The 11786-nt window shown below is 39.3% G+C and overlaps 1 protein-coding gene across 1 annotated transcript; it reads right to left on the bottom strand.

The window, feature by feature from the left end:
* Positions 1-8745: 8745 nt before the first annotated feature.
* On the bottom strand, positions 8746-11471 carry dleu7 (deleted in lymphocytic leukemia 7). The gene is made up of 3 exons (XM_042081054.1): positions 11332-11471; positions 9694-10010; positions 8746-9598 (listed from the first exon to the last, which is right to left on the bottom strand). The coding sequence occupies exons 1-3, from the start codon at positions 11366-11368 to the stop codon at positions 9389-9391; spliced, it is 564 nt and encodes a 187-aa protein (XP_041936988.1). The 5' UTR covers positions 11369-11471; the 3' UTR covers positions 8746-9388.
* Positions 11472-11786: the final 315 nt, after the last annotated feature.

Raw genomic sequence — 11786 nt, 5'->3', positions numbered from 1 at the left:
GGGAGTACAACCTTGCAAAACAATGGGGGCAAAGCTGTGGTCTCATGTGGTTCCCAGTGCAGTTATATGCGAAGGTGAGACCATTGAGCAATTGAGCCCACTTGACCTTTGTGACAGGGCTCTAATCATGTTCCCTTGAGTGATTGATCCTCTCTGCTTGACCATTCCCCCATGGTGCTCTCTTCAGCTCTGATTACTCAAAAATACCCCCAGAGAACCCGAGCTACAAATTTAGCAGACTGATGACTAGCAAAGGATTCTAACCAGACAGACACTTTTTGAGACAGAGACTCAAATTTTGTTTTGTGTCAAAAAGAGTGCGTATATTTCAACAGCATAGTGTCGTCTCAAATTGAACACCAACTCTGTGCACTTAATTTTATTGGTGTCCTCTATTTGACAGTGACATCGTACTGTGTTGTATTGTGTCAAAACATGAACAGTTTATGTTATAACTTGCTTGTACATCTGTAATGTGTGTTTTTCCACTGCTGCACTCATCCACTCAGTAATCTGTGATTATCACAAGTTTGAAAACACTCCATCCCCTTCCGATATGTAACCAAGATGGTGTTCGTTGAGGGTGAAAAGTGTCCACCATTCCACACTCCACCATTAGGGGACTAGCAGTGCACTTTGTGTCGTTAATTTTCAGTGTGAACGCACTTGTGCACTCAAATTAGGTACAGAAGTAGTTTGAGACACAGTAATAAGTATAAGTATATACTCTTTTGTCTCAAATTTTGGCATCAGGGAAATTTGGTCTCTGCATTTATCCCAATCCGTGAAACACACACAGCATACAGTGAACACACAGTGAGGTAAAGCACACACTAATCCCGGCGCAGTGAGCTGCCTGCTTCAACAGCGGCACTCGGGGAGCGGTGAGGGGTTAGGTGCCTTGCTCAAGGGCACTTCAGCCGTGGCCCACTGGTCGGGGCTCGAACCGGCAACCCTCCGGTTACAAGTCCAGAGTGCTAACCAGTGGGCCACAGCTGCCCCCAAAATAGACATAATCTTCAACTGCTGAGCATAAGATGAAAGCACAGTACTCTATAAGTATATGTATATATACTCTTTTGATCCTGTGAGGGAAATTTTAACAATACTCTTTTGATCCCGTGACGAGAAGACTGAAACAAAGCAAAGACATCTTCACGTTAGACCCTGCCTCCTGACTCATTCTGAACAACATGTGTCGTTCTGAATACACCTACAGGTTCTCTACTTCTTTAAAGCAGAAATCCGGCTGATTTTTACATGGATCTTGATCGCTACATGTCGTCGTACTGTCGAAAGGAAAAATAACTACCAAAATCAGTGCTACCAACTGGAGTAGCTGCAGCGAATGGCCAGTACTTTCATTCAGCCACAATGCTAGGTCTGGGGGCAGCATCTAAACATGCCTTTTTGCCTCTTAACAGACTCAAAATGTCATTAAAAGGTATTTAAATGTCATTAAAAGGTATTTAAATGTCATTAAAAGTCCTTACGTGACATAACGTTGCATTTTCTACTCATTAGCTGTGAAAAAACTGTCTAAATTCAAAAAGTTTTGTACTACAGTTTGTACTGTCACATCTGCACAATACTGTTTGCCTTTTACTGCAACAACTACATTCCCACAGTACTTCAACGCGAGCTACTGTAGCTTTCAGTAATGTGCAAGCTTAGGTATCATTTGGACCGTTTCCATGTAGTTACATAGTCATTATATGGTCATAACCACTGCAGTGCTCCTATTTTTTAAAGGAAATAAACTTTCATTCTTTTTCAAAGTTTTCATTCTGTTCATATTGTACAGACCTTTTAATGACATTTTGAGTCTGTTGGTTCGGAGTAATTTCACCCTAGGGTCCTTTGCACCATGACCCCGAGCCACCCTCCCAGAACCTGTTTTCCCTTGATCGAACCCTGGTCGAGTAGCCCTGTCAGAAACTAATGAGTTTCTGCAGGCGTAATGGAACCAACTTTTATCTCGTAAATTACCCCACTAATAATGCCCTGAATGGTACCAAACTTCTACAGTATGTTCTTTACTCATAAAACGAGGCATTGGAAAGTTTGTAAGTACACCAGGAGTTTATTTAAATAACACTTGCCTGATGGATGCTATCTGCTACTAAACTGCTGCGTCGACGTTACTTCCGTGATTTGGGAAAAGCCTGTAAAAGTCCTGGCAGGAAGCATGCACTGTAAACCCCAACAGGTTCAATGAACTCAAAATATTTGATGAAACTGATTACCTCAAAATATTTAGCTATGTTAAAAAATATTTTAAGTAATTTCTACTTAAAATTAATATTTTTTAAATGCTCAAAATCTTTAAGGACAAGGATAAAATTAAAAAGAATAATGTGAGAAATAGATGTTTTAAGTTATTGTTACATTAGTCAGACAAGCTCTTAAGACTCCAAAAATACATTAAAACAAATAATTTCAACAAACAAACATTTTAAGTAATTACTACTCTAAACTAGAAGTTATTCACACTCATTTTTTTAGGAAGTTGATGAACTGAAACATAATAATTTGACAAACAAACATTTTAAGTAATCACTACTTAAATCGTTGATAAGTTCAATGAACCTGATCATTTTGAAACCATTGTTAAAACCAACAAAATTGACACTGGAAATGGAGTTGATGTTTTTAAGTTATCACTCCTAATAATATATTCTTGTTATCACCATGACTCATTCAGTTTCTCAGACCTAAACATTGTCACTTCAGTCTCTTATATTTTTAAGTTGACTTCACTCTATTGAAACACATTTTTTGACTGTTTAGGTTTACTATTTACCTCAAAATCAAAAATATTTTATTTGTATGATTCAAATAAAAAACTACTCAAAAGACAATTTCAATGCAGATTCCATTTATTTAAGAATCCCATTAGAATTCTAACAGAACAACATCCCCAGCAATGTGGTTAATACAGAAAATCAAAGAAATAATTAAGCAATATAGCACGAGTGAGAGTCCGGAGGCCGAGTGGCGCAGGCAACAACAGCCGTGGGAATATCCATGACCAATCCCACGATCACGAGTTATAGTTTCGTTTATGGTTTGCTAAGGAGTAACCCATTGCTTGAAATAGTGGAGATGAGAGTGTCAAATCTTCGCATTGTATCGCGGAGTGATTTATTATTAGCTGTGCAAAGTCTGAGTTGAAATGTCCAGGGATATTCCAACTCATGGAACGTCTCTCGGCCAATCAGAAACAAATAAATAGTTCCATAGAACCCAATTGTTGTATAACAACCTTTTACCACTTCAACAAAGGTAATAATACTCAAATAACAAAATAATAGGCCAACATAAATAAAAGCGAAAAGCTCCATTGCTTGCTTGAGTATTAACATGCTGGCAGTACCAACCATGAGATTTGGAGAACTGACTGCTTACTCATCCATCATCAGCAATTTATTTTTAAGGTATATTTAAGCGGAGGTAACCGCTTCAGGTCTTCCAAAACCATTATAATTTTTTGAATGAAATTAAATGTGTAGGACAATTGCTTTGGATAATCGAGATGAAGTGCATATATTAAACCAAATAGCAAAATTAACGTCTCTGTCAACTCTGCTATATCACACACAACAATATCTCCGTCAAGAACTATAGAATGGATAGCAGGACCAAACTTCAGGGAGTCTGTATCACCCGAGACAGTGGGAATAGCTACAGCTGCATCCGAGAAGTCTGGCAGGTCAATTTCTTCTGCCTGAAGAACATGACAGTAATTAGTTAATAAGTAGAGTAGTCAATGAAAAACACTACATGTGTATTTAATATAATATGAAATACCAGTGAATGAAAAGTTCAGGTAAAATTCCCAAATATGACATTCTTGGTGAATTACTGTAGTATGATTTAATACTAAACTGTACTGGCACAATGGAAACAAAAATATTTTAGTGACTGTGGTAAGGTGTATGATGTACTAAGTAGCATACCCACAAGAAGACATTCGGTAATATCAATTCTATCCGTTATGCAATTCATGGGTTTCATCAGGTCCATTTACACAGGTGTATTAATCAAGCATCATGCAGTCTGCATTCATAATCGAGGTGCTTGATTTTATACACCTGTGGAAAGTGACCTGAAGAAACCCATGAATTGACTTTCCAAAACATTGACGAGCACATAAGAACCTGTATTAGCCTACTAGAAAAAGACTTCTAGAAACTAGCTAGCACAACAATAAAAGTTAGATCACAAACCTTTGCTTCTAACGTGATGACCTAATGTAGGCTAGAAAGCTGTGTAGCCTGACATGAGGATGTGCTCTGGAAGACATACAAAACACTAAGTAAACAGCAAGTAATCAAACAAAACATCATTGTATGTCAATGTAATAATGGCAAGAAGACATAAATTAGACTGAAGTGTATATACCTGAGCTCTAGTGATAGCAACTTAGCCTAATAGTGCAGGGGTATTGTGTTTTTGATTTTCCCTGTTTAGACTAGAACAATACCCGTACTTAGTTGAGCATAAAATATTGTTGCTAATATTATTATTTGTGGTTTAACGCTTAGGTTAGAAGATTATAGGTTCAACAAGCTAAATCTCTGGGTAGTGTGGTCAGTTTCTTATGAGTGTAGCTACACCAGGCACGTAACTGAAGCATTCCGTTCGCGTTATGTACTGCAACAATTAGCTTCCAATAGGCCTAATCAATGGAAGTAGCTACACCTGGCGTGTTAGTGGCCTGTAGAGGCTACGTTCGGGAAAATAGACCATTCCTCTAATGGATTTTACCAGAGCCCTTCCTATTAGGCATTCTCTGATTTTACACGTCGCGAACAGAACACTTCAGTTACGTGCCTGGTGTAGCTTCCTGTAATATAGGCTAGCCTAAGCCTAGCTTGTACCCTTTTCATGCATGCTAACGTGAAGAATATGAACATGCTATTTTGTAACAGACGTTAGGTGGAAAAGTTTGTTTGTACTTACAGCCTGTGAGCTGGTGGTCGATCGTCATGACGGTACAGAACCAGGTTTTCAGAACATCGATGCAAAACCACTTTCTAAGGCAGTGAGTGTGGTCGAAATGATTGGAACACAGAACTAATGTTGCACTACTTCGGTGGTGGTGTTCCAACGATAAATCCAAACCCAAGACCCAAAATGGCCGCCTGCACTACTCCACTTGCACACTTGCACACTTGTACACTTTACAACTTGGTGTTGTTGTCCTGAAAACACAACACTTCTGCTGCTCTTACATAACTTGCACCACTATGCCACTTTCTTTCTTACTTAGGTCAAACAGAACTACCCAAGCCTTTTATTGGCCTGACTTTGCACTAGTATTTTATTGACTGTCTATGCACAATTTCAACCAAATTTTGCTGCTCTTATTTTTTCATTATTATATGTGCCCTCTTATTTACTTATTTACTTACTTTTTTGTTTACTTGAATGTTATGTTTGTCTGTGGACCTAAATTGGCAAAATATGTCTTGTCTTCACCGTGGGATAGTGAGAAACGTAATTTCGATCTCTTTGTATGTCTGGAACATGTGAAGAAATTGACAATAAAGCTGACTTTGACTTTGACTTTGACAGTAGCAGGACCAGTATCTGCTCCTTTATGCAAGGAGGAACAGTATGAGCCCTGCTAGAGCCCTACAGAATGACATCCAGCAGGTCACTGGTGTAAATGTCTCTGGCCACACTGTCAGAAACAGACTTCATGAAGGTGTCAGTAGGAGTTTTTGCTCCAACTGATAATCGATTTCAGGTTTCTGTTCATTTAGTTTTCAGTAATTTTACATTTCGTATTGGTGCTCTTGGTCTAATAATTTTGATTGCTTTGTCTGCCAAGTAATTTGTCAAATACATATAGCGAAGTCTGCATGGAAGAGACTGACGTGTCAAGAGGGCATTGCCTTTCATTAGGTCAGTGATCTTTGTAAGTACTGTAGGACAAATATCTTTTTTTGGATAACTGAAAAGTGTAGTCAGGTTAATAGGGCATAGGTCACTCTGAAAGTAATCCCTAACAAAATTATTCTTCATGTTATTGTTATTGTTGTAAGGCTGACACCAGACATAATTTCACTGCATTTCTTACTTCCAGTAACTATATGCATGTGACAATAAACTTCCTTGTATCCTTGTTGTTATAGTTTTTGTGTGGACTTGTGGCACCCCCAGCCTTGCAAATGGTTGGCTGTGTATATAGCCTATGTAAAACTCTTGCTAGCCTCTTGCTGGAGATGGCCTCTTGCTTAGGTTTCTGCTACTTACTTAATGTGTTGTCCCAAGTATACACTAAGTGTTACCTGCTCTGTTCTCTCCCTCCATTCTCCACTGTGCCTGTTCTGCTTATCCAGGGCCAAGGATGCAGAGGACAAGAAGGGTGTGCTATATATGACTGGAATGGACAGATAAGATCATTTTTTATGATTGAGGTCCACACAATGGGGCCCTTACACAAAGGAAGTTGTGTTGATCCAGCATCTTCCACACCTCCCATAACACTCCTGACTCCAGCCAAATGTGTTGCATCCTCCTTACCAGATAGATAGATAGATACTTTATTGATCCCCAAGGGCAAATTCAAGAATGTCACCATGTCCCTCTTATAGGTGTACAGAGTATATGGAGAGCTGTCCATCCCTTCATAGTGTCTTTTGTGTAGTTCACACACAATTGTTGTTCAAACTTTAGAAACTGAAATATTTTTATTTTTTGGAAACCTAAATGAGTGTCAGACCTCCTTTTTATGTTGCAGTGTCACCATACCTTTCTCCCAGTCTTTTTTGCATTTGTTCCTGTTCTAGTTTTAAACACACATTGAAAACGTAATAAAAAAAACATATCAGTCATCCTTTTCATGCTGTAGTCTCACCAGCCGGCTGAAATATAAGTTATAAGTATTTTATTGAAACAGTTGATTGCTTATTGAGTTAGAAGTGTGTTATTGAAACAGTGGGTGTCTTGCAGTATTGATCAAACTTTCACATTTAAGTTGTTATTGATTCTTATTTAGCCTATGTGTTTTTGACATGTTTATGGCTAGTCTTAAAATGTTAACTACCAGCCACCTTTATACTATTTTTCTAAAAGAGAACAGATTTAATGCATTGATCAAACTTTTAAAATTTAAGCTGTTAGGCTACTGAATGCTATTTATATATTTGATAGACGTTTATTGCTAGTCTTAGGCTACAATGATCAAAGCTGTGTGGTAGATCTTTATCTCACCAAACGAACTGAAAAGGACACTGGATCTAATGTCCACACACAAAAAGGATACAAAATGCATAGCCTACGTTTTGACAATGTAAGTAAAGTATATGTAGCGTGATACAGGCAAATGTAGGAATTCAATAACATGTCCAGCAAGGAAACAAACGTTCAACATAACAGATCGATGTTGCAGACCAATTATACTCGCAATATGTAGGCTAATTGACACTATAATATAAGCATACTAACACGTAATAACATTCGTTTTTGTTTTGTTGTAATGTTTCCCGTTCAATAACGCACTTGCTGCTGTCTATCCCATTGAAATAACACTACACGCGAAGAGCTGTTTGGAACTGTTGAAGCGTAACCACGTGACCGCGTGCGGCGGCGACTTCAAAGAGTGTCGCAACTCTCTTTTTCTATGGCTCTGAGTGTAGTGTGTGAGGGGCACAGAAATTCTGATTGGTGAGCTTCACAGTCGGTTGGGGGTGCTGTTCTTCTTATGCACCAAGCATGCTCACCAATCAGGGGTGGCACAAAAGACAAATTTGGAATACTGAACTGAATCAAATCATTGAAATTCAGAAATTATATCGCAAATCGCAGTATCCGACTTTCTTTGTGAATGAATAATGTATGGTAAATAAATAAATGTTCTTCCTTAAAATACAGGGGGCATAGTGTGCACCCCTATAAATTCCCATAGAGGCAGGCATATTTTTATTTTTAAAGATCAGTTATTTCATGGATCCAGAATACTATGCATCCTGATAAAGTTATCTTGGTCTTTTGAATTAAAATAGCCCCACATCATCACATACCCTTCACCATACCTAGAGATTAGCATGGGGTACTTTCCATAAGACCATCTCTCAATGCAAATCAAACCAGCTATTAGGCTATAACTGAAATAAGGCCATGCAATCACTAGATATGGTGAAGGCTATGTGATGATGTGGGGCTATTTCAACATTTTAAAGGGTGGATACTTATCCCCCCTGTATTTTAAGGAAGGACATTTATTTATTCATTACATGTATTATTCATTCACAAAGAAAATTGGTGTCCTTTGGATTTTCCCTATTTTCTTTTGTTAATTAAGGCATTAAGATCAATTTCCAAAAGATGATTTTTTTATTCCTCTTTTTAGTCAACTTTAGCATGGGTGTGTAAACTTATGAGCAAAACTGTACACATTTGTTTAGTCCATTCATAACAAAATACATGACCTTGTCTTTAAACACCATCAATGCAGCCACTGGTTGTGTTAAATGACACTTCTTTATCTGTTGTCATAAAATCCGCTCTATGCCGGATAAGATTGGTTCCTAGGTTTTTGGTGATTCATAAACTGACAAAGGACCTTCAGATGGACCTGCAAAGCAAGTTATGTTATAATATGCTAACACGTTTGTCTGGGTTCAACTAGGCAAGACACTTGGCCTAACAGGTAGACATTTTGGACATGACACATTCATTCAAACAACTTACAAGTGATAATCTCAGTGTTTTCTTGTGTGTAGGCCTATTTAATGTAATTTAATGTTAATCAAATGGAAATTAAATACATTTTCCCCACAACATTTTCACTAATTCTGTGTTCTAGTAGTATGTTCCAACAATTTAACTTTTATGGGCTCTCCTGCAACAAACAACACTTTTTTTGGCAAAGTTGCCAACTGGAAAATCTGAAAGGCAGAATGACAGCTCATCCCATGCAAAACTTGCCTCACAAACAGAACCGGATCACCCACACAAAAAATCTTGTGAAGCTTGTTGAGCAACGTAAGAACTGGGATTTACCCCCATGGCATGCATTTTCAACATTCTGATTATCTTTAGAATAGTTTTGAATGCAATGGCGGGTTTGAGGAAAGTCTATTAGACCGCTCTGCTTGTTGGAAGACAAAAGGAAGTAGGCTAGCCTGCTCCGTCAAAAAATGTCAATAAGGGTTATGTTCTGGGCCAGCATGACCACCAAAGTTAGTGTGTTGCTGTGACAGAATAGGCTCAGAGTGACTGAGTCGCCCCTGTGTTGTTTGAATACATTGTTTGAAGGTAAAACACATACATAGCCTTAATTAGTGTTTCTTCACAATACTGAGGAATAGGCCTAACAAAAAAATCCGTCATGTGAGACTCCCATGTGGTTCAGACTAGGCCTATTCATCATAGGTCACCACATTTTTGGGAAAGTGTCACAGATCTGCTTGAGCTTTAGAATCACAAAAATGCTGGAGGCCTCGTTTTCATTACACAGAGACAACAGCTTTTCAACAATGCATTTCAAACATCCCTGTAGGTCACGCAAATCTCTGTCGCTTGGAGAAATCCCAGAATCATCTTCAGCCATACGCAAACAAATGTTCTTCAGGTCAATGCTGTCCTAAGAGAGTAGAGGGAAAGGCAAGAATGAGACCAACAGCGGAACATGACTCAACCGGTCACTTCTCTAATAGTAGGCCTATATTGGGTACGTACCTTTGGAAATATGAATAGTTTATGTGACACGTACATATCCTCCTCTGCCGCAATGATCTGGGAGAGAATGTCCATTAAGCGCGAGAGCACGCTTTTGCGCGCCCTTTCAGCGATTGTCAAAACCCTTCGAGGTGCAAGAGTTTGCGCCGAGATGCCGTGGCACACCCGGGCGATCAGTGGACTCATCTCCACGTTGCCTTCGCGAGCGGATGAAGTTATCCTTTCGCTTTGGGTGTTGTTACGAGAGCGCACCTGATGCAGGAGAGCCAAGGCTTCCAGCTGCCACGCGCGATACCGGCCATGCATCCTGCACCCAACTTGAACAAGAGACGCACACTTTAGTGACTCACTTGAAAGCTTATATAGCTCAGATCTACCGGTGAAAGGGCTGTGCATTGTGAGTTGAGACGTACCCAATTGACTACTAAACAACACCTTAACTGTCTGGGTGTGGTTAGCCTTCAGTTTCAATTGTTAACAAACATGACTGAGCTGACATTGCCTCAATATGTCAAACTTAAGAAGTTTCATAAACGTGAACCCCACCATAAACAAATGACTACATGACAAGATGATGAGAAAAGACAGCAGATTCTGAGACGTGCAAAATTATGAAACTGAAGATGAAGATAAAACTGGGTGGCGCACGCTCAATTTTCAATCAATCTTAGGACTTGGTAAGTGGTCAGATGGGGGCTGGGAAAGTCACAAATTCAGATGTTAGCAGTGATTGAGAGAGTCTGACAGTCAGTAATAGGGTCCTTGGTAGTGAGACCTCATGCATAATAAAAGGTCCTGTTCATACCTCTTTAAGGCCCATTGATTTTGTAAACACTGTAACAGGTCTGTTCTGGGAAAAGTAGCCAGATTGCCAGTTGGCCAAAACTCTACAGTTGATTAAAAGGAGAGGTTATATTTTGTCAAATTTGGTTGCGCCAAAGAGACGTTGGCAAACATGCAAAAGGTAAGCCTGACGAGCCAGACCCACATCAAGATGTAGGGTCTGGGAACTAGGCACTGTTATGTTCTCCTAATTGTATTGTTGCATATCCAACACCTTAGGTGGCGCTACAGAGACAATCAGCCTACAGATTACCTTCAAGTGACCGGTTGTAGATGCATGAAGAAAGACTCAGTAAAGTTCATGAAATGAGTTAAGAATAAGAACATCGCAAATTGGCGACGAGGATGGCTGTGTCCAGGGGCGCCGCTAGGGTTGTAGGCTATTCCATAGTACGCACCATGGCCCAGGGCGCCCCCCCCCCCCCAAAAAGAAAGAATGGTGGATACCCTACACGTACTGTAGAGGTGTTTCAAGCTTTTTAAAAGTTATGGGATGAGGGAGATTTCACCCCCGGGAATTTTTTTTTATTCTGGCTGCTAAACACACAATTTTCACGCAATTTGGGTGGGACAGAAATACCTTTACAAAGCGCAGCTCTGGCCATATCGGCTCTGGCTCACATGACGTGAACATTGCATTAAATGCATTATCGCTTCACTACCCATCGCTTCACCAACACGCGAACAAGGGAAAGAAAAGAAAAAAGAAACCAATAAGTTTATGTCGCAATTTGCGATAGGCCTAGGTCTAGAGAAAAGATAGCTATGGTAACCTAACGATAATGATTTGCTTACACTGCTGTTTGGTTGTCCCAAATTTGAGATGATCCATAGGCTACTCCGCATTAACTGAATCTTATCAATCTTGAAACCCGAACTGATGTTCCAAACAGCGTGACTGTAGGATGTAATGCCTAATCTCACTGCCTTCGGCATAACTGCTAGAACAGTGCTCCTATTACTGTTAAACACCTGAAAATATAATAAGCTGCTGTTTACTTTTCATGACGAGCACTACGCTTGAATGATTTATGACTGAATGGAACGTTGCGTTTTTAACCGCCAGAACTGCTTATCATGTCGTGACAAAGTTTACACCAATCATCTTCTAATGTATCCTTATGTTGAGATGTCCATTCTCTTTGCCCTAAACATCATTTGTGCCCGAAGCATGTTTCAATAAAGACAGTACACAAAATATTTTTATTGTTGTAATATTTAATAATTTCACGAATAAAGCGTTGAAAAAT

Source organism: Alosa sapidissima, chromosome 23 (genome assembly GCF_018492685.1).
Source record: "Alosa sapidissima isolate fAloSap1 chromosome 23, fAloSap1.pri, whole genome shotgun sequence".
Lineage (NCBI taxonomy): Eukaryota > Metazoa > Chordata > Actinopteri > Clupeiformes > Clupeidae > Alosa > Alosa sapidissima.
The sequence above is the reverse complement of the archived record's forward strand: the minus strand, read 5'-3'. Positions and strand labels throughout refer to the sequence as shown.